We start from the raw sequence: 22,959 nt of genomic DNA, 5'->3' as shown, positions 1-22,959 counted from the left end.
TTATAAATGGAAACAATAAATACTACCCCATGATTACAGTTCTAGTGTTTGAAGAAAACATGGAGACGGTATCACTATAAATCAATGAACAGCAATAATAAAACTATGGAATTTGCAGAAAATTTAAAATGAATACATACAAGCAGGGATGTTTCTTACTATAATAAGCCAATATTGAATGTAGCTTAATGACGAAGATCATCACTGCTTTCTGTTTATGTTTCATCTCCTAAGTAAAAGCAACAATGGGTTTTCTATTTTGATTGACCTCTACTCATAGCAGCCCTTTCTAGATGAAAAAATAAAAATAAAAATCTGCAGTAGCACATCACAAATAGGATTCAAAGCAAAAAACTCAAACCCAAGAGCCAATGATACATTGATACAGCTGTGGAACTCTATGACAGTAGAGCTTCCGGCAGTATAAGATGGCAATGACTTTAATACTAAAAAATTGACCAATTCTTATACTAATGACCCATTGTTTATGTAGGAGCAGTAAAATTAACCAGTAAATTCGTTAGCGTAGCAGTTGTTTGAGAGCATCATCCAGAAAAGTTGTTATGCCTAACAATGTATACATTGAAATTACATGTTCAACCATCTGCTAAAATAAGAAAGATATAAAATTCATGGAAGGTAAAGCACTACGACTCAATTTGGAAACAACAGAAGCAATGGCAAGGACCATTGGTAGGAAAAGATCTGCCAACCACACCTCACAGCAGGTAACAAATAAGTAAAATAAACAAAATAAAGTAACAATTAAAAGGGGGAAATTGCAAAAGTTCCAAGTAGTAGTTCGAAAGTTTTGGATTATGGAGGAAATGCCAGAGACCCACTTCACTATAGGATCAGAATTTATTTTCTAATTATCGCCCAGTTAACAAAACATTTACACCCAGAAGTCCCTGTAATCAATTCTTAATCCAGCAAACCTCAGTTTTTCAGAATTTCTCAATTGCCCAATAATCACATAGATTGGATAACAGAAGGGTAATCAAATAGTTGCACAATAGAAAATGGACATCTAAGGCTTCTTTACTACCATACCAGAGAGAGAGAGAGAGAGTTACATTACTTGAAGCCATCGAAGTCGTAGACCCCTGAGGACAGGAAAAGGCCAAGTAGAGACTACAGATGATGAATCAAAACTCAGGCAAAAGATAGATTTAATTAGACACACAACGAATGAATCGAAAAGGAGATATTCACCGGATTGATTGATAATAAAAAAAAAAAAACCACACTGTGCTGGGGACGGTGATTCTAACGGTAACTGCGGCATCCGGAGCTACCTATATTCCTGGCTGGAGCCCATTGGGGTCCAGAGATCATTAACGAGTCCAGCCCGTACCAATAGAATAATGAGCCAAGAAGCAGTATAAGAACAGCCCATTTATTAACTGGGCCGGATATGTGCGTGATAAGCAGACCATGTTTAAAATTTCCAACCCTTGATTGTTATATTGCTATCATATAGGCCTGCATTTGTTTCTATTGAAACTTGCTTGGATGTAAATAAACTTTGAGTTGTTGAGTTCTCAGTTCCAAGCTCAAGCTTAATTGGACCATTAGGATCTTGAGAAACTTGCCTCATGCTCGGTTCGGTTCGGTTCGGTTCAGCTTACTTTTAAGTCTAACAAACGTGTTGGTTTGGTTCAAACCCAAAGTTTAACTGTAGACTTCTTTAGAAAAAAAGGAAAAAGAGTGCGGCACCTGCACCCAAACACAAAGGGAGGTAAAATGACAACCCCATCTCTCGTGAATATGAAAATTCCCGCCTCTGTTTATGCTCCAACATGCATTGTGATTGGCCCGTGCTAATGCAGGGGCCACACTGTCTGGTAGAGAACTCTACCCCTAAAAATAAATAAAAAGGGAAAAGAAAAAGAACCATTGTGTGCTTTACAAAATATATTTGATCTGCAGTGGTTTCTCATGACATCAAGGGGGAAACCAGACCAATTAGAGGGCGGAGAGACAAATTCTTTCAATAGGAGATCGATATATTGATTAAGGAGAGATAATGCCAGTGTGAACCCCATGGGTATGCAAGAGGGAGTGTGGATTCCTTCCCATTCCGATGTTGTGGGAATCTTTTTATCATATTTGATTATCTTTGCTTAAAGTATCTAAATCAAATATTCTTCACCCCAACCCCCCCCCCCCCCCAAAAAAAAAAAAAAAAAAAAAAAAAGAGAGATAGGCAGGGAAGAGATCAACTAGTAGCACAACATACTTTGTCAGGTGAAAGGAGTAATTATCTTCCATAGCAAACTTGGCATCTGAAGATGATTCCTCTGAGTCAATAGCATAGTACCAATCTATTTGAAACGTGTCCATCAAATATAAATTAATTCATTATGCATGATTATAAACGAGTTATGGATGTTCTTAAGTTTTCATCTAAAAACATACTCGACTAGGAATAGAAATGGATATCATGTTCATATGGTCGTCACACTATTTATTCTTCAAACAACGATTCTAGGACACAAGTATGAGTGCATATCTGGCGTGTACATCTAAAAACATACTCAACTAGGGATAGGATTGGATATCTTGTTCATATACATTTACCAAAAAAAAAAAAAAAGTATGAGTGCACATATGGCGTGTGCAAAGTACATGATCACATGACAGTCATACATGTGTCACTGTCAGTTGATGAAGAACAAAATTCTCGTTGATAGAATTCGATTGGTCACTTGACTTGAGAGGTCCTTGTCATTGTGGTTATGCATCGTGGGTTTTGGCCCACCATTGGTTGATGTCTCTCGGATATATCGGTATACTGGATTCATGGTGGTTGTTCGTGAATGAGAGAGTTGTTCAACACGGAATCCATTATCCTATTGAGGAATATCAGGGAGAAAAACTGTTTTGTGTATGATTGGACAAAAATTCAGATCCGGGAATAATTTTATAGATTATTATGAAAACTAATATTATTTTATTAAAAATTTAAAAAATATTTTGGTCCAATCACTGACACAAAATCTCTGCATTAACATGTTCAATGGATTGGGTTTTGGCAGTAATAATTTACATGCCCTATAGTCCATATTGTGATATTGTTTAGGACAAATATGCAAATAAATGGATGGATTAACTTGCAAATATCTTGGGGAATTAATTGAATTAATATATCATTATTATAACCATTAGTTACTTTAATGGATATTATAAGATATTTAGATTAGGTACCTCTTCCCTTTTTTGTACCAAATTAAATAAGGATACTTGTCATTGAAATGTTTTTCATGTTTCTAAGGCCCTACAATAACTTGTTTGTTTTTATTTTTTGTTCAAGGAACAAAAAACAAAAAGAAATTACATGCCCTTTAATTTGGAACTTCTCTACTCCATAAAGAAAAAGGAGAAGTAATGGGCAAAACAGTAATTTTCTGTTCAAAATAAAACACCACATCCAACGCAACTTCAATTACCACCACCAACACCACCTCCACCATTGCTACCACCACTACCAACACCACCTCTGCCACCACTAAATTTTGGGTATTCAATGGCATTTTTTAAAATTTATATAAGTTCTAGAAACAGAAATTACTGCACATAACAAACACGATTCTATTTCTTTTCGGGCCAAACATGGCCCAGAAACAGAAGCATTATCATGTAGGGCCTAACATACTCTAGTCTCTCTTCTTCTTCTTCAAATCCCTTGTTTCATTCGGATAGTATCATAGATTGGGATGGATGCTGAGGAAATGAGCATGTTTCCGTACTATTATGTAAGTAGAATATATAGAAGATAATTTGGATTATGACACATCACTTTTTCTACTTTTATTGATTTTGTACTGGATTTTATGAAGCATGTTCATGCCTGACATGATTTGGGTCTAATCATTGAAAAGATTCTCCTCAAGCAATCCAACATATCCACTGTATGGGGCTTATGTGGTGGTTAGAAAAGAAACACATTTGGTTGTGAATTCCAATGTGATAGATAAAATCATATATCTGCACAGCTCAATCAACAGTTTTAAGTCACACACTCACATAATCCATATTCTCTTCAGAAAATCTACTTCAAATGAACTATATCATTTGATCCCTCTCTCAGCAAAAAATTGTAATAATGCAGAGGGATTTGAACAGGAATCCATCGATCCTATAGGACTTATTTATTCAGACTGGCATGTTGGATCCTGTATCAAGGTTTTGGGCTGATACAATAAGAACTGTTTCTTTATGTCATGCTATGTGATAATAAAAGCAAGGAATCCACTAATGTAATAGAGTCCATCCACTAAGGTATTGAACATTGTTGCAACATCAGATCCCAAAGATAGTAAATCCTTTCTTTCTTATGGAGGAAAGTCTTTTTCAAAAATTCTATATATAAATGCCTGCAATGCGATCGAGTACGTAGCACTATGAACGAATGTGTTGAGGAATTAGGAGTTGTTGAGTGAAGAATTCATGCATTTAAAGTGAGCAATCCATGAATTTAATGATTTATATGTTTTGATGTTCACAATCTATTTGTGTGTGAAAAAGCTATATGAAAAAAATATCGCTTTACAGGAAAAAAATTATTTCCCACCTTTATAAAGAGATAAGTTTCCTCCTTTCTTTCCTCTGTTCTGTACAATGTCATTAGAAAAAGCCCCAATTGGGTTTGGCAAAACCCCTCCCCCTCTCCCTCTCCCTCCCATTATTTGCAGTTCTAGGTCAGCTATTTGAAGGATGTCTGGATTGGCCATGTCATTTGTCCTTCTGAGGGGAGGTGGGCATGCAAGTTATGTTTTAATCTCTTGTTGAGAATTCCCATGTGTATAGCATAGTCTCTTTCATTCCTGCCTCTCTCCTTCTCTTAATTTATTACCTAAAGCACCAAAGAAAGAAATGTCCATCCAATATTGAGGATTGCATTCTCTCTCTCTTTTCTCTCCTTTTTTTGTTCTTTTATGAATTATCTCTTGTTGCTACCATTGACCATAACAGAGTGATTTTGTTTCAAAAAAAGATGTGATTTGACCAAGAATAAGATGAATGTTTGTGGGGATGTGTACTAAAGCTACATACAAAGATGTGTTTTAAGGGGAGGGTTGAAATGCAACTGGTCCAAATAGGACTGGACCCCATTTGTCCAGGGGAGAATTGACAACCCATGGATCTGGTTCACTCCAATGGAGCACTTGACTAACATCGGTAAAGCATCTGAAGTAACATAAAGCCAGCTTAAAGGAGGACAAGAATCCTGCTAAAGCTAAGTAAGGGAGTGTAGGAGGAGACACTAATGAATGTATAGTTTCTTTTTGACCAATAATCTACAAAGGCAACTTAAGCCATGAGGTCAATAAAGGGAACTAATGGAAAGATCTTAGCTCAAAAAGATACAGAATCCAATGCCAATTACATCTTAAATCTCCCAAGTAAGGCATTCATGATTGGAACTACTGAGTAATCACAGTTACTCTTACTCCTCTACAAATGCAACCTTCTGTAGCTCTAAAGATAAATTACATAACACCATCACCACTTCATAAAAACTTAGCTGGAATTAGTAATTGTAACAGCAGCATTTAATCATTACCAATATCACTATTAACATTATAAACCAATAATTAATATTAACCTTTAATAATAGTAATCCTTTAACATTATTATGATGATAAAACCAATCTTAGATCAATTTTCTTGCTGTATACTACTTGTGTTTTTTTTATCAACTAAAGCTTAAAGACCCAAAAAGGAAAATAATAATACTAAAATGATTATAGTTCTTATAATCATCAGCATCACCATCATTATTTTCATTCATGAGTTGAGTCTTCTCATAATCGTCTTTGTCGTCTTACTGTCAGCAAAAGAAAGGATTGAGAAATAATCTGTTTGATGTTTTCAAGATTGAAGAAACTTATCAGTTAAATTTTTAAGCTGGACCTTCAGTTTCTTAGGCAATACTTAATGACAAGTTGTATTAGGCTGATCATAATTCTAATGGATGACTGACAGAGTAAAAAGGGTTAATTTGGTCATCCTTAATAAAGGCATGACGGACAACCTAGTATGAAAATAATAATAATAGAAAAGCTTCACCCTCTTCTAACTTTTTGAATCATATTTAATGACAAGCTTCTTACTTGATGATAATTCTAATGGCTGAAAGAGTTTACAAAGGCTAGATGAGTTTGCCTTCTTTGATTAAAAGTTTAGGGTTAAAGTACAAGCCTAGTAAATATATATGCCTTTACAGCACATCAAGAAGACCATTCAAAGCCCATGCAAAAGAAAAGGAAAAAAAAAAAAAAATAGATCATTCAAAGAACTGGTCCTAATGATTCTTTGGATTATCTTCTTTTGATGTGCTGTAGAGTTACCTTTAATAGACAGAGTTCTAAAATAAACAAGAATGCAACAACAATCACAGTGCCTGGGCCTGGGTGTTCTGAAGGTTAAGGACCATGGTTTTATTTTATTACCATTTGACATTAAAAAAAAATATTATGTCCTTAATTAAGCCTTAACATCCAGTTGCCTTCCTCATATATAATATAATTAGTGGTTAAACACCATCTTGTGTCTCCTTACACTCTAACCTGTGATCAATGCTCCTATATAAAAAAAACCCCTATAAGAGTAGTAGAAGGAAAGAATTATTCAAAATAGACAAATAGTGTCCTATTATTTCAATCTGCATTTTGATGGGCTGTATCCTAATAAGGGTGTCTCAGGGTACAAGCCCCATTGCTTAAAGAGGATTTGACCAATTTTGTTATTGACAGTATAATAGTCTCAAAAGTGAAAAGTCACATTTCAATGCTTGCTTATTCAATAAAAAAAAATAAAAAAAAAAATTTGAGAAAAAGGTGGGTTTTTCTCACTTTAGAGTTGGTATTGCATCCTATACTTTTAAAGCACTGCATCTGGTTCTTTTCTTTATAATGACTCATCGTTTAGGGACTCTGATGCTTGGAAGAATCATGATTCATTGCCTCAAACTCTGTTTTTAAAATCAAACATGTAAAACACTACAGAGATATTCCTTGAATCCTTAATCTAATAATTCTGTTGCATAGGTTGAACCCAAAGCTCTAATGGTGGTCCAAGTTATTATTCTTTAATTGCTTTGTAGAGATATTCAACTTTGATTGATATTTATGAATGCAGAAGTGTTGACAAGCATTCTTTGGACCACTCCATAAAAGCACTCTCGAATTATAGATGTTAGAGCTGAGAGTGATAGAGAAAGAGAAGAAACAAGATTAAAGTTTATACCAAATATATCATATCTCTATTGATAAAAGAGAAAGGCTTTCATAAGCTTCTTGTAAGAATAACATGCATCATACAATGAAGCTAGAAACTCTTCTTCCAAAACATACAAAGACACTGAAGATTTTGATTGAAGAACACCAGAACTACATGGCTATAATTTTTATGAGAAACCTAAGAAAATGCAGATGGAAATTGTCCAGCAGACATGGGTCTTCAACCAAGATTCATTTGGACAACCCTATCCAAAAAAAAAAAAAAAGACTACGCTGGCGGCGGACAAAAACAAGCAACTTGAGCTATTATATTAGGCCATCTCTCTTTGGTTCTTTCAGATTGCAGTACCTGAAATGGGAGCAACATGAATGTATAAGTCCACAGAATTATTATCTATACTACATTAGGCAAAATGCATTAAAAATCTACTATGGGCTATAGTGAAGCTATATGTTTATACCCAAAAATGGAAATTATGAATATGAAGATTTGTCACCAGAGTCCCTGGGTGCACTGCATCTGAAGCACTCCATCCTGCTCGCAAAGTTATGCTCGTTGCACCCCGACCTGTTCATATATTAAAAAAAAATTATAGTAACTTTACACAGCAAGAGTAAGCTGGCATGGCCATATGTATTTATGGACTAGGTATGGAGTATGTGAGCTTGGGAGTTTCAACTTATTTTTAAATGATAGTTTAGCTATAGAAGATGAATGTAAGATGTGAAGAACAGCAAATGCAACTAAATACCATATTTTATGTTATATTCTTTAGTTTTTTGGAGAGAACAGGACAAAACAGAGAATATGGTCTGATCATGGAAGATACAGATGCTTTTCTGTATTAAAGATAGTATAAAGAAAGCTGCTACTTCATATTTTTTGAGGAAGAAATCAGCTTTGCATCTTGTATCAGTACAGAACTAAGAAAAACTATATTTTACCTGGTGCAAATCCAGTCACCGGATTTCCATCCTGAGCGACCAGCACCAGCACCACTACCAAAACCATAACTTCTTGAACGCGGCATGTCACCTTCATAACCACCACCAGCAGACTCGTCCTTGCATGCACCACACTTGAAACAGCTTGAACGGCTAGCAAAGTTGTGGGCACCACAGTTCACAGCAGAGCAGTACCAGTCACCAGGCCGGACGTCGGAGCCGCTAAATCCGAATGAGGATCCAACCCTGGCACCAAAACCTCCATAATCACCGGACCTTGGCTCCCCACATCGTTGGCAAGAATCGCGGCGGCTGAAGTTCAGGTGCTGGCATGACCTGCAGTTCCAATCTCCTGGTCTGCTCATTTTCTCTGTTTCCAACATCCAATAAAACAAAACAAGCCAATGAGTGAAAAGAAAAAGACAACCATAACTATATCTCAGTTTTTCTTCTATACATGTCTCTACTCTCTACCACACTAGTAATAACCCATATGACAAACATCTATACTTCCATGAAAAAGCAAAAGAGACACAAATTGCCCCTCTTCTTTATTAGGGCTATAGTAACACCTCTCCCTTTTAATATTGCTGGTAGTTAGACCAAGTAGTACACCCAACTAGAAAGCTAATCTATAGTAAAGCCAGAGAGAGAAAGAGAGAGAGAGAGAGAGAGCTTATGAAAGTTCCTCAAACAGGAAAAAGCCATGAAAGAATGACTCCAAGTTTATATTAACTTGAAGTTCTTCTATGGCAGTGAGACAATGAGTCTTAACTCATAAATGACATTCAATTATATCTGAACTTGAATGCAGCTAAATGGGTTGCCATGAGTAGGAATTGCAAGCAAAGGAACCAACTGGAACTGAATGAGAAAAAAGAAAAACATTGAAGAGGAAGAATGTTTAAGGGCTCACCTTAAGGGACTGGAGGAATAGAACCAGAGGAAGAGTGAGTTGTAATGATGGTAGAAGAAGGAACAGAGAAGAAATTGTTAAGTGAGTGTATGATTTAGTTGTGTGGGTTGGGGTGGTTTATATACTTGCATAAGCCTCAAGGATTGGGAATCCTGTGGAGGGCCTTAGATGTTCTTTTTTTCGTGTTCTTCACCTGGCCTTCTTGAACAATGGAATCACAAAAACCCAAAAGAAGAAAAAGAGAAAAGAATATGGATTCCAAAGATAGAAAAATTTTGTGAAATTAGATAAAGCTCTTACAACTTCTTTTCGGACTTCTAGAGTTGGAAGTGTGCATGCAGATCTACATACACTCAAAATTTTTTCACATCCAAATCCCATTAATGCCCCCTCTTTATAGGATTCCCTCTTCTGTATATCTCATTCTAATTAAAGCTCTGAAACTTAATTAACCATTATCCATTTCTGAAATGGTATTATGAGGTGTATGTTCTTATTTTTGAAGGATGGTGGGGGGAAGGGGGGATTTGAGTGTTTCAATTCCCTCCATCTCTCCTTCACATGGGGTGGCCATTCCCCTCCCATGTGCTTGAAAACCCACACGTGTAAGAGCATGGTTACCCAATATTCTCACACTTAATAGATGATAAATTACATTTAACAAGTGCTAATTAGGATTAATTCACTCAATATTGCACCCAATGACACCCTCTATTAGTGATGAATGAGAGAATGCAAAGGATTCTTATTTCTCCTCCCTTCTAAGACTCTCCCACTTGCTGTTATATAAGCCTTCACTGGATGTCTTGTGCTTTAGGGTTTTGTAATGCAGGTGCATATGAGTTAGGTCCAATATACTAGCTAGCTAGAGCCACCATAGAATATCGCTTCTGGAATTGATTCCCCCTTTCATACAAATCTATCACCAAAATTTTATTCCTTTTTTCGCAATAATTCAAAAGCCATATATGCATATATAGCCAATGACATTCTTCATTTCCTGAATCATGATAAGGTTTGGAACAAGAGGCCTCAAATTCTTGTTTGTGTGTGTGGCTCACTATTAAGTACTATAAGCATAAGACTACTGCATTAATGAGTCTCCTGTGCTTGAGGAGATACTAATATCTATCTGAAAGCTCAAAATTGAAAGAAACACATTCCAGAGACCAAGTTGGCCTGAACTGAGCCTAGGTACGTTTGAGCCGAGTTAGAGTGAGAGCAACTGCTCATGTCCCCATATAAAGTGAGACAATAGAGAGACTGTAACCCCTTAACACAACATATATACCCTTATTATTCAATATCAATTCAATCAACATGAACGTACCGGCCCAATGAACCTTAGGGAACACCTTTGACTATGGCATTTTAGGGTCCACATCTCAATGACGTGGCAAATCGAATTGATGTCCATGTGGGCACTGGGTGCTCACATGTTGACTAATGATTGGATAAGAAAGAATCCAATCACCATATCTCATCAGACAAGATGAATATTCCATATATTAGAAAAAAAAAAAAAAAAAAAAAAAAAACCTCAGACAAGTAGGACCCACTCACCACCTTATTCGTATCACTGATTGATTTCAATGCTGGTGTGGACTGTGGGTCATGTCTTTTATATTTTTTTTCTTTCCCATTTACACTTTGAGAACCTACATTATAACGGTTACTTAAACGGAAAAATTCTCGTTACTTTTCAATTTTGAATATTCCTTTTCAGTACTTGAACTCCATTTTTCTCATGTTAGGTCAAAAGGGTTTTAAAACAAACCCTAGGTTTTTTTCATAAACTTGGCAAAACCATCAAGTCACTTTATCCATGTTTCCAATTTTTGGGTGAAAATTAAAGTGGTAGCTCTTCAATTTGTGGCATGCATGAAATACCTCTTCTCTGGACCATAGGGTCGATCGTTAGCTCTGATATCATATAAAGTTTTTATTTCAAAAATTCAAATTAGCAGGTGAAGGGACTCCCGATGTATAAGGGAATTGTAGGCTAATTAATTGGTAATGTGGGACTACAGTTTCAATAAGTATTTCAATCATCATGAAATAGAATCTTTACCCCCATGATGATGATGATGATGATGATAATTCTCAAAAACAGTTCTAGCAATTTCATTTGTCCAAAGCCGTTGAATACTTTTGAAGATTTAGATGTATTTGTGAGTCAAAATTTTGGACTTTGGATCTTTGAAGTGGACTAAGCTAATGGGTTTTATAGAAATGTGTATATACACTATCTTTTTGAGCACAAACACACAAAAGGAAGGTGGGGGAGAGAGAGAGAGAAAGAGAGAGGAGCCGGCTGAGTTTAGAGCTGCATGGCTTTAGGAGTTGTAAGGGGGAAATGGGGGAAATTGTGTTTTGGGATTATTAAGGTGGTGTAGAATATAGAGAGAAAATGAAGAGATGCATGGTTGGATGATGGTTCAATTCAAAAAGGGGGAAAACAAAGGAAAGAAAGGAAATGGTGAGTTTCGATAAAGATAGTCGAAGCTGATGATGGAAGAGGAGTCTTCGAGGTTATATTTGACCATCTTTTCTTTTCTTTTCTTTTCTTTTCTTTCTTGTTCCTTCCTTCACTTCTCTGTGGTTTCCTCTCTGTCATTAATTTTGTTCCTCTTTACCCCTTTTTCTGACCCTCTCTCGTATATTCATTTTGAATACCTCTTCTCTCTCTCTCTCTCTCTTTTGCTTTTCTCCTCTGCAAAGAGAAAGAAGCTTAGAAGCTGACAGCCCACATCTCTCTCTCTCTCTCTCATGAAATTTTCAAAACCAGAAGAAGATCTGCCTACCATTTTCTCGGGTGCCGTTAAAGAAGGCCGTGGCAAACTGTAAAAAAAGCATAAAGGAAGGGGCTGATTCGATTCCTCTTGGGAAATGCTGCCATGCAGGACCATGACCATACCCTAACACCAAGGTTTCATTTGTCATTTACGTATCACCATTTCTCTCTCTCTCTCTTGGGGGTGTTTGAAACCCTAGGCTTAGATATCCCTGTTATGAATCCATCACAATCATTAAGTTGAGTTATTGCAACCTGTTGGTCGTAGGTTCAAGATTTGGATACAGTTTTCTCTTGGGTAAAAATGAGTAAGGCTGCGTACGCACATGTGCCTCTCCTAGACCATGAACTAGCAGAACCTCGTGCATTGGGATGCTCTCTCTTCTGCCACCCCCGGCCTTCTTTGGAGGACTTGGCTCTTGTGCAGCCATGGCGGGAGGTGCAACATGAAAACCACCCCAAATACAAGGGGGTGGTCATTCACATGTGGGGCCCAAGTGGGACTCACCTGTGAAATGACTACCTTACCCCTATTTTTGTTGTCGTTTAGCGGTGCTGCACCTGTGCAGCTCCTGCCACGGCTGCACAAGATCTTTTTCCTTCATTAGACGTTCAAATATAATTTCACAAACCCAAATTTATGAAATAAAAAAGAGGATCGGGATCCTTTGTTGTCGTCTGCCCGTTCGTCCAGTGTGCAGCCTCACACAGGTAGGGGCGAAATGACCGCCATACCCACTACCCGAACACCCTACCCGGGTGGGCTCCATGAGGCTGCACACCGGCCGCATGGGTAGACGGCAACAGAGATATTGATAAAAAAAGATGGGAAGCAGTTTTCTGTCATGGAGTGTGGCTTACGCCAGCACTCCCATGTGTCTATCTCTCTCTCCTCCTTAAAATAAGGGGGTAGAAGTGTCTTTTCATATGGGGGGGGGGTAGAGAGAGTGACTCATTGGAGTGCTGGCGTAAGCCACACTTCCTAATAGAGATCTTTTTCCCAAAAAAAGATTTAGTCTAATTGCTTAGACTATAAAAGTCCATAATCAATGTACCTGAACCTTTTCACTCTATGACATTCAAGAAATGACCCACTAACCCACAAGTTCATCTTTGAAATCATAGGGGGTAGAGTTACTAAATTTAATTAAGGGGCGCCGTTCTCTGCGTGGGATGCAGGGGCCACATTGAGCGCGACAACCAATGAGAGCATGCACACTAGCACATTGAGCGGAGGAATTTTTGCCATTCATGGAGGCAGGGCGGTCATTCTGCATCCCGTTGTGTGTGTGGACATGGCACTTACATCCCAATTCGAGAACTTTTCTCTTTTAATTAAAACTATTAATATATATGTACTCCTGGCCTGGCTTCTCTTTCTGTCTTTTTTATGGAGGAAGGAGAGGTGCAAAGAAACTTCATAAAGTTAGTCATATTATTAACAAAAAATTATGGGAAAGAGAACACCATCTATCGTACAGTACATGTTACTTTCCCAGACACAGGAGTATGCAAAATGACTGCTACATTCTTAGTCATTTTCATCTTTTCAAGAGATATGACAGGCATTACACACTCCCCTGTACGTGAGTGCAAGGATAGCGTGCGCTGCACAACCAGATGGCGTTCTTTGTCCCAAAAATTGTTTATGGGCAGCCGTGGATCTGTTACTATATTTTAATTTACTTACACGGATGAGCATATTTACATGTCATTATTTAAAGTTGGAAAGCAAAGAAGAATGGATCTCTCTCTCTCTCTCTCTCTCTCTCTCTCTCTCTCTCTCTCTTTGTGTTTGTGTGTTTGTGGGTTGCATGCACGTGAAGTGGTGGTAAATTGTAAGGATTTGGATAACGTCATCACAATGATAAAATTCCCTCCCTTTAATTTTTTCCATTTTTTTTATCAAACCCCAACACATCTTTTTCACTCTACAGAGAGAGACCAACCCCAACTCCAACCAGCTTTTGGTTTTTGGTAGAAACTCCAACCAGCTTTAAATAACGTATTATTTCTAGGGCACATTGTATAGTACAGAATCCACCTTAGAAAGTCTCAAGTGAAATATCTCTAATTCACCTTTGGCCCAGCCCATCTAAGCAAACATCATGAGGACCTGGTCCCACAATTGTTTCAGTCAGGCCGGCCAAGGTTCTTAATTTTTAGCATATCCCATCCTGAACCAGACTTCAATATATATGAACCAGGTCCAGTTTATAGTTAACTCAAATTCAAATTAATAGACTTACACAAGGCTTGATATGCCTAGGATGTCCATGTATATATGAAACAATGACAATTACACTTTGAAAGTTTGGATTAATTAGTAAAAAGAGGTTAAGAAGCCAAAAAAAATGTTGTTAGCATTTTCCTCATCTCAACGGGCGAATGAAGAACACACACTATTGGGTGTGTAACTGCAAACATGAACACGAAAGAGAGACAATGCAAAGAGAAAAGCTACAGTTCTACTAGACCGTAATGAAACTCTCTGTGATTAGAAAAAAAAAAAACTCAACTGAGTCTAACTTTATTTATTTAATTCACTGTTTTATTCCTACCCAAGCTACATAATTATAAAGAAAATAAAAACTGTAAATCTCAAACCACTACCCCTAAAGATCCTACGGCTGAGATTGAATAAAAAATGACAAAAAAAAAAAAAAAAAAAAAATTGCAAATGCTAAACCAGATAACCCTAATTTGTATAGGGTTCCTTGTCACATAAAATACTTAAATATAATTAAAGAAAGCTAAGGAAAGAGACCAAAAATGTTAAGGACATCTTGGATGTATGGTTGAAGGCTTCCCAAATACGTGTTCATGAGCATCTCCTTCGAATCTCGTCAACTGTGCAAGTTTCTTGCTTCAAGTATTGATATCTTTGGTACAATTCTCTCTTTTAGTTAATGGTAGGGGTGTCAATGGGTTGATTCGGTTTGGTTTTGGTTTGGATTTTTCAGTTTCGGTATAGTTTTTAGAGAAATCGAGATCAATCCAATAAGAACTTTTCGGTTTCGGTGCGGTTTGGTTTCGTGTCGGTTTCGGTTTATGATAACGGATTGATATCGATTTGGATTCGGTTCGGTACCGGGTTTTTTTAAACAAGTTGGGTTCGGTTTGTGCCTATTTTCTTTTTTTTCTTTTTTCAACTACATAAAATATTTCATTAGTCCCACACTTAAAAAGGAGATCAATGGAACAAGCATTGTTACAAATCAATTTCCCTATTTTCATAATCTCATACTCATTAATTTGTAACAATTTATCTTACAACCATAAATTTGCTCACTAATATTGAAATCAATTCAATGATTCATAACTTTATACTCATTATTTTCTTATCGGTTTCATTCGGTTCGATTTTCGATTTGTTATTGATTGGTCCGGTGCGATCCGTTTTTCAACCGACCCCGTCATACCCCAGCCCAAAATCAATCCAATAAGGATCGATTCGGTTCGGTCTCGGGTTTTTTCGATCGGTCTTAATGGTTCGGGCTAGGTTTTGACACCCTTAGTTAATGGGAAGGAAATTTTTGTGAATTTTCTCCTCCATATTTCGCTATCGAGTGATAGGTACCTTGCAACATTGTAAACAGATTGCTTCTCACTCCTTTGTCATGCTATGGCCTTCCCACGAAGCTGTATGGCAACAATGCCAACACGCCCTCCATTCACAAGGGTTTGCCAATCAATAATTTCATCAGGAGAAGATGTACCCGTAAATTCTGGAACGTCACAGTGGTCACTCTTATCCCAATCTGGCTCATGACATTCATGGGGTCTAGGTCTATTGTGGTGATCGAGTCCTCCTCTTCGGAATAGCTCGTGCATCCTCTAAGTCAAAAGAATGAGCCTCAGTTGCCTCCTCCTTTAAACTCAGACGCGCTTGCATTCTCTCCATCTCAAGAGTCATCTCTGCAATACGTTGTCGAAGTTGGGTCACTTCATCTCTCCCAAGTTGATGTCCTGCATTGGAGCTATACGTACACCTCTCTATCTAGGTGTCATCACAGTTTCTCGTTCTCCTCCAAAGCTCTGACACCATTTGATGCAGCCTCGTTGAAAACTTAGAATGAAAGAGTCAAGAATACACTCTACCAAGTGTATAACCGCAAATACAAAACGAAAGAGAAAGAAAATGTAAAGGGAAAGCCTACAGTGAAACTCTCTATGGTTGAACAAAAAACAAAAAAAAAAAACTAAATTGAGTCTAACTTTATTCAATCAATTAACTGTCTTATTCCTACCCATAACTTTATTCATTCGTTGAGCTGTCTAATGAACTTATTTTCAGAAAAATTGATTGGACTCCAATGCAAGTCATCCAAGCAGCCCACACAGAGCCAGCTCAGAATTCTGGAATGGAAACAATAGCTGGTTTGAGCCTAAGATGTATGAACAGGGGAGACAGCAATTCCACCACAACCACTGGCACCCCCCGACGGCTTCAGCTATCAAAATCAACTGCGATGTAGCGACAAACTCCCTTCGGGGCACTGGAGGTATTGGTTGTATTGGAAGATCCTCAGATGGTGCACAACTATTTGCTATCTCCTGCCCTGTTCTTTTCTCAGAAGTTATCACGGGGGAAGCCCTTGCTGTCCGATTGGGTTTGAAGAAGGCTCTGGAGTTGGAATTTCTTTCTGTGGAAGTCGAATCAGATAGCAGTGAGCTCATTAGATAGCTCAACGAGTCTACTACAGATGGGCCTTTTGAGCTTGCTCCTATATATACTTCATGACATACAGTCCTTGGCTAGTACTCATATCTTATTGTGTTTTTTCTTATGTTCCCAGGGAAGCTAACTGTGTAACTCATTCCCTGGCAAAGGAAGCTGTGTCTCTCTCTCTGAGATGACAATTTGGCCCCCTACTACGCCTTGGCTTCATAGTTTGTGTGTAAATGAAGCCTCGGTCTCAGTTCTTGAATAAACTTAGCTTTTACCACAAAAAAAAAAAAAAAAAAACTGTCTTATTCCTACCCATACTACATATTTATAGAGAAGATAAAAGCCTTAGATCTCAAACCACTAACCCTAGAGATCCTACGGCTGAAATTGAAACTAAGATAGCAAAAGAAAATGCAAATACTATGCCCCAATAACCCCAATCGGTATATATATGGGGATTCTTGGCATATAAAATACCTAGGAATAATTAAAGAAAAATAAGGAGAGAGACTAAAAATTGCTCACCACAGCTGTCAAGCTGTGCATAGCGATCGGCTCCTTTTCCTTAGCTAAAAATAAATCAAACTCATATACTCATAGTATCCAGATCGTCTACGGCTTGTCTGCCCGTAGCGGTCATAGCAGTGCACTAATGAGGTGAAGCGTAATGACCGTCTAATCTCTGCCTGAGCGCCTTGCCCGAACGAAAATAAGACCGTCATTACGCCTTGGCTCATTAGTGCGCTACTATAGCTGCTACGGACAGCAGGCCATAGACGATCACGATCCTATACTCATATAAAGATGAAAGTCCTAAAAACCGTCCCCACTAGTTGCCCAAAATAATGCTGGATGAGATAGATGAGCTACTCACTCACATCACTCACATCCCTGATACTCATACATCAGAGACACACTTTAAGATATATAGATGAGGAATGGAAGGAAAGGTGTATTAAATGTCTTTATCACACTGATCGAGAAATTGGCGATTGCTTATCGGTTAATCAGTACAGAATCAGGGACAACAATTAGAATATATAGCTTCATCCTTCATATATGTGGAAATTGCAGCTCAGCACCAAAACTCATATCCAAGATTTTCAATAGGGAGATCATCCCTGGAAGTCGGAGTCGTTCCCACCATTTCAAAAATGGCTATTGTTCATGGAAGGACTATATGTTAGCTTGAATGCCTTGATTTGGAGGTTGAAGGCGATCAATTGAGTAAGGGTGTTATATGGTTCGCTTTCAGTGTAAACAGTTTGGTTCGTTTCGGTGCATGTTTTTTTAAGTAATACCAAAATCAGTTATAAATGGTTTCAGTTTAATCGGTTTATAATTTTTTTTAAGTATTTTATTCAAACAATTACTTTCTATTACATGTCTTTTGATTTTTTTTTTTTTTTATTGAAATAGAAAAATGAATTGAATTCTTATATGTTTTTTCTTTAAATAATTGTTTATTTGTACCATTACATATTTATTAATTATTTATTGTTACCATTAATGTTTAATTATTGTCATTATATATTACTAATATTTGTTTTGATTTAAATGATTTATCTTTGATTTAAACTGTTTAACTAAACATCTCAATTTTAAAATCAAATCATTTATTAAACGATTTTACAGTTTTGATGTAAACGACTCGTTCGATTTTATTTTGACACCCTGAATCTTGAGGTTGAGGTAGACTCCGTGAGAGGTTTTCTCCGTCAGTCTAGTTGAGGCTCCAGTCGTGAGTTATTCGACACAAATGAATTAAAACCTTTCTTTTGTTCTTCAAAAAATGGTCTGAGAACATGCAAAACATGGTCAGAGGTGTTTTTCAAACCTTGGTTTTTTGACACATTTTCATCCGGTCCAGGATGCAAGAATAGAAGAACGGACCGGTATTGCCAAACGCTTTTTACCTATTCTTCTATTCCCGCAGCACGAAAGATCAGAAGAACTGTTCTCCGAGAGTGTTGTCAAACACAGCCTAAAAGGCTACAAGTAGCTAGAACACCAATGGTGAATGTGGGCTTGAGCCATTTAGACTGGGCTGGGCTCAAACAGTGCAAGCTGAAACCTGAGGTGAGGTTGGGTTGGGATCGTGCTTGTACATTGTGAGTCCAATCCGCTTTATAGATGTCCACCCCTAGTAAACAACCATTAGATTGGGATCTGCTTTACTGATTTACAACAAGCGCCCAAAGGACCCTACTCAAATGTTCGGCCAGGATCCAATTGGTCATCCCATGTTGATTTGGGACGAATTTCACCTTAGTAGTTCTACTTCGGTTTAACTCAGTACATATTTAAAAGGGATTCAACCTGGACTGAACCGACTAATTAACACCCTTAACGTAGGTAACTATGCATGTCAACCGGTCAGGCTCAGTCGGGCTTAACTGGGTTTCGATATTTTTTCCCCTCGCACCGTGACCTCCTGTTTAATTAGCCGGGCCTGCATTGGACAATCAAGATCCCATTTATAAATGATCGGTCAAGTTCAGGTACGGATCTTTAATTGAGCTAAACGGTTCGTAAAAGGGGCTTAAACGAGCTATGAAGCCATTTATCTCTAAACAAGCTTTAAATGTATTGGGCTGAGTAAAAGGGCTCTAAATAGGCTCCAAATAGGCTTTGAAGTTTAAACATCTTAGCTGAGTCGGGCTCTTAATCGGTTGGTCCCGATTGGGCAACCATCAGGCAGGACCCTCACACCGATTCGATCTGGGCTTGAACCCTGCAGGTTTAATAAACAGGCTGGATATAGTTCAGATTCTTAGGTGCTTAAATCAATTTCAAATATCTCTTTAGCAACAAAAAAAGACTACCCACCCACTTTGAAAGGGATCCCACTCACCGGCGGAGGACAAAAGAGCGGGTGGGAAAAGGTATCGAGAAGATATTTTGGAACATATATACTAAAATCCTAAAAAAAGTTTGTGAATCATACGAACCATCCTCTATGGATGGAGGGAAACTTAGAGCATATTAACATCTCATCATGCAAAGGAAATATATAGTGTCAAACATCATTTATAGATCATGAGATCCGGATGAAACCTGTCCTTATTTTTATTTTTAAAATTTACATACACATGAGAACCACTGAGCTAGCTAGCTAGCTAGCTAGAAGCATAAGCTAGGAGTCTCATCAAGACTGATATCTCCATCATCCTTCTCTCTCTCTCTCTCTCTCTACTTAGTAGTTAATTATTGTACGTAGAGAGGTTAAGCTTCCATGTTGGACTTGAAGGAGTTCTTTCTTGCAGATGCCAAAACAGTCTTGTCTGCAACTATGAAGTAGGCAGCACCTGCCACTGCAGATCAATATATGAACCAAATCAAATATAAGTTCCATGGCCCAAACTGCAATTAAAAGTAACATTTGAGCTAAGGGTGTCAAAACCTATATTGAACCGGTCAAACCAATCGACCCAACCTATTTGAGCCCAATCCAAACCGAACCGAGGCTTTATTGATGTGTTGATTTCAGCTCGGTTCGGGGGCTAAACTGATGGTACATCGCTTGGCCCGACCCTAACCGAATCGAACACTAAAACTAACCTCCAAACAATACCTAACCCCTACCCAAAACCAGTTTATACCCGGTTTTCAAACCGAGCCGAGACCGAAAAGTCTTTATTGGTTTGGTTTCGGTTTCTCTGAAACTCACATGAAAACCGAAAAACCAAACCGGACCGCCCCCATTAACATCCTTAATTTGAGCAATAAAGATGAGGGAAGAAACTGAGGAATAATTATATGATAGTAATTAATGAGTTACCAGTGGAGATGATGAGAGCCTGCGCAGTGTGATTTAGGTTAGCTCTGGCCCATGGCAGCATTCTTGCGCTGGCAATCTACATTTGATTTCACAGTAATTAATAGAAATTAGATATCAGCACTGGATGCCCCTTCAAAGTTACAAACTTTTATTATAAGATGAAGAAGAAGAAGAAGAAGAAGATTTACTGTAGGAACTGCAGTTGCGATTCCTGCAACAACAGCTGCCTTTGCCCCAGCCATCACGCCCTCTGTTGATCCAAAAGAATTAAGAATTCAAATTTCTGGGTTAGAAGCTCTATATATAACAAAAGAAATTTATTAAAAGGGAGGCAGAAAGAGGAATAGAAAGAAGCAATATACCATAAGAACATTGTTTTGCCATGGCTAGTCTCTGATCTAGTGGGGCATACCCGTTTCTTTCCAGGGAAGACTGAGCTACATTTTTCGCCATTATCTTTTTTTTTTTTTCTTTCTTGAAAGATAGCTAGAAGAAATCAATAACTAGCTAGCTAGAAGGAGAAGAAGAAACGTTGGAAAGAATGAAGTGTGACTGATGGAGCTCAGATTAATGGAGCTTCCATGGTGGATAATTTATATAATTGTGGAAATGAACTGGGTATCAGGGGAGTGGAGAGTTTGATGGTTTTAGATTTATAATTCCAACGTCGGAGTCACCTGTTTTAAGCGGTTACAGTTTCAGGGTTGGTGGAACAGAAAAGAGGTGTGGTAGTTTCTCAGCCCTTCCTCCTTTCCCCAAACTGACACGAAAGATATTAAAAAAAAAAAATAAAAAAAAACAAACATAACTTGTTTGCTTTTCCCTAAAATTACTAAACTTTGAGTTCTAAAATGGTTTAGTGGTGGTAATAGTAAAGATGAGATAAGCAGTAAAATTGTAGTGGCCATTGGTTTCGATAAAGCCATTCCTTAAAACCGTGGGTGGGGAAGAGGCAGGGGAGATAAAGATGACTACTGAGTACTGATTCCACTCCACGAGTTCAGATCTGCTACCCACAGGGGCTCTGGTTTTTTTTTTTGGTTTGGTAAGACCTGGGCTCTGGTTCTTTGTTTGGAATATTACCGAACCTGCAACAACTTAGGGATGCTACCACGTGGTATCAATCCAACGGTCCAAATTACTGGATACTCTGCCACACACATGTGCACTCGAAATTGTAAATTAATCACTTGTTAATGTTCTTAATGGTTCTTTCTTTGTGTTTTACTTCATTAATTAAAAAATGGGCAAGAGATCTCTACACAAGCGTCTGAGCCAATGGGGGAGCACACCTGGGTATCTACCCAAGGGACAGAGGCGTCATCTCATGGTGCGTTGTAAAAGGGTGTAGAAAACACCACCAAGTAGAGATCTTTTTCCCTTAAAAAATAATCTACATGGTATGAGAAAGAGAAAGAGAAAGAGAAAGAGAAAGAGAAAGAGAAAGAGAAAGAGAAAAAGAGGAGAATGTATCATATGCACATACATCTCAGAGTCAATCATATGTTTATTTTATTTCCACAAGGGAAAAAGATCTCTGTCTGAGAGTGTGGCCTACGCCAGCACTCCCATGAGTCTATCTCTCTTCTATCCATGTGAAAAGACATCTCTGCCACCTTGTTTTAAAGAAGAGAGAGATAGACTCATGGGAGTGCTGGCTACGCCAGCACTCCCATACAGAAACCTGCTTCCCATCCATAAATACCTCTTCTTTTTTTGTAAGTGGCAAAAATAGAACATAAGAGGGTGCACCTGCATGTACGTGTAGAAGAACCGAACTCGAAAGAGAGTACTAATCTATATGATCAGAATGCGAAAGGGTGTGGAAAAGCATCCTATACTGTCAACATGGTAATATTATGTACATTAATTTTCGCCTTTGAACCCTCTCTTGGGTTTAGTCCATTCCATCAACCATTAGTGTTAAATTAAGACAAAATCATGCCCACGTGAGTAAAATTATAGAGAAATGCTTTTCCACTCTTGGTGAGTGGCATGGCACTCTAATGAGTGAAGGATTAGGATAGGGGTGTCAATTGGTCCAGTTCTCTAGCTGTTTTGGTTCTAAGATGTCAAGATCAGATCCGGACCAATAAGCTCACCGGTTCCAAATCTGAGATCTAAGACCATTAAGTAATGGGTGGTCCGATTCCGGTTCCTAAGCGGGTCCAAACATTATTATAATGTAGAGCCCAAAACAGGACAATAGGAGTTGCTCTAGAAAAAAGGTAGACGTTCCAATCTGTCAATATATATATTATCATCTCATGCGAACAGATATGTTAGACTTGAACTAATTTTGATGTCTACAACTTTCACATAATTCCTCATATTTAGACTTAATTTGTTTATGTTGAGAAAGAGAGAAAGAGAGATTAGAAATAGCAAACTATTATAATAATTCACAATCTGTCATCACCAATTTGGTGGTTCGTGAATAAAGATTTTTATTAAAATAATAATCTATACATTGGTATGAGTGGAGATAATACCAAAAACACAGCTTCTTTTAAAGTTATTTTTCTCTATGACATCATTTGTTAAATTTTATTAGATGATAATCCAGTCCTGGTCATTTCTTTCGGTTCTAGCGGTTCCTTAACG

At 37.8% G+C, this 22,959-nt stretch overlaps 2 protein-coding genes and 1 long non-coding RNA gene across 5 annotated transcripts; 1 reads left to right on the top strand and 2 right to left on the bottom strand.

Annotated features, from left to right (window-relative positions):
• Positions 1-1,537: 1,537 nt before the first annotated feature.
• On the top strand, positions 1,538-20,639 carry LOC122653055. The gene is made up of 3 exons (XR_006331694.1): positions 1,538-1,547; positions 11,017-11,024; positions 20,514-20,639. It is a non-coding gene; the product is annotated as an uncharacterized LOC122653055 (long non-coding RNA).
• On the bottom strand, positions 7,248-9,387 carry LOC122653052 (uncharacterized RNA-binding protein C17H9.04c-like). 2 transcript variants are annotated; one of them, XM_043846983.1, is made up of 4 exons: positions 9,109-9,387; positions 8,193-8,560; positions 7,745-7,815; positions 7,248-7,596 (listed from the first exon to the last, which is right to left on the bottom strand). In XM_043846983.1, the coding sequence occupies exons 2-4, from the start codon at positions 8,555-8,557 to the stop codon at positions 7,583-7,585; spliced, it is 450 nt and encodes a 149-aa protein (XP_043702918.1). In that variant the 5' UTR covers positions 8,558-8,560; positions 9,109-9,387; the 3' UTR covers positions 7,248-7,582. The 2 variants fall into 2 exon arrangements, with proteins under 2 accessions (XP_043702918.1, XP_043702917.1); XM_043846982.1 differs by having other exon boundaries at positions 7,709-7,815; positions 9,109-9,378.
• Positions 19,791-20,885, bottom strand: LOC122653053 (early nodulin-93-like). Of its 2 annotated transcripts, XM_043846985.1 has the most exons (5): positions 20,876-20,885; positions 20,718-20,820; positions 20,544-20,605; positions 20,356-20,431; positions 19,791-19,888 (listed from the first exon to the last, which is right to left on the bottom strand). In XM_043846985.1, the coding sequence occupies exons 2-5, from the start codon at positions 20,806-20,808 to the stop codon at positions 19,800-19,802; spliced, it is 318 nt and encodes a 105-aa protein (XP_043702920.1). In that variant the 5' UTR covers positions 20,809-20,820; positions 20,876-20,885; the 3' UTR covers positions 19,791-19,799. The 2 variants fall into 2 exon arrangements, with proteins under 2 accessions (XP_043702920.1, XP_043702919.1); XM_043846984.1 differs by lacking the exon at positions 20,876-20,885 and having other exon boundaries at positions 20,718-20,862.
• Positions 20,886-22,959: the final 2,074 nt, after the last annotated feature.

Source organism: Telopea speciosissima, chromosome 2, assembly GCF_018873765.1.
Source record: "Telopea speciosissima isolate NSW1024214 ecotype Mountain lineage chromosome 2, Tspe_v1, whole genome shotgun sequence".
Taxonomy (NCBI): domain Eukaryota; kingdom Viridiplantae; phylum Streptophyta; class Magnoliopsida; order Proteales; family Proteaceae; genus Telopea; species Telopea speciosissima.
Note: the sequence above shows the minus strand (reverse complement) of the source record. Positions and strands in the feature narration are given on the sequence as shown.

Bases quoted from the DNA above. Each gene is read 5' to 3' on its own strand.
- LOC122653052 (XM_043846982.1), bottom strand. From the start codon at position 8,557: ATGAGCAGACCAGGAGATTGGAACTGCAGGTCATGCCAGCACCTGAAC. The intron at 7,816-8,192 runs GTAAAATATAGT...ATATATGAACAG, and splicing joins GGTGACTGGATTTGCACCAG to GTCGGGGTGCAACGAGCATA.
- LOC122653053 (XM_043846985.1), bottom strand. From the start codon at position 20,808: ATGGCGAAAAATGTAGCTCAGTCTTCCCTGGAAAGAAACGGGTATGCC. The intron at 20,606-20,717 runs GTATATTGCTTC...TTGGATCAACAG, and splicing joins GGCAAAACAATGTTCTTATG to AGGGCGTGATGGCTGGGGCA. The intron at 19,889-20,355 runs GTAACTCATTAA...ATTGATCTGCAG, and splicing joins GGCTCTCATCATCTCCACTG to TGGCAGGTGCTGCCTACTTC.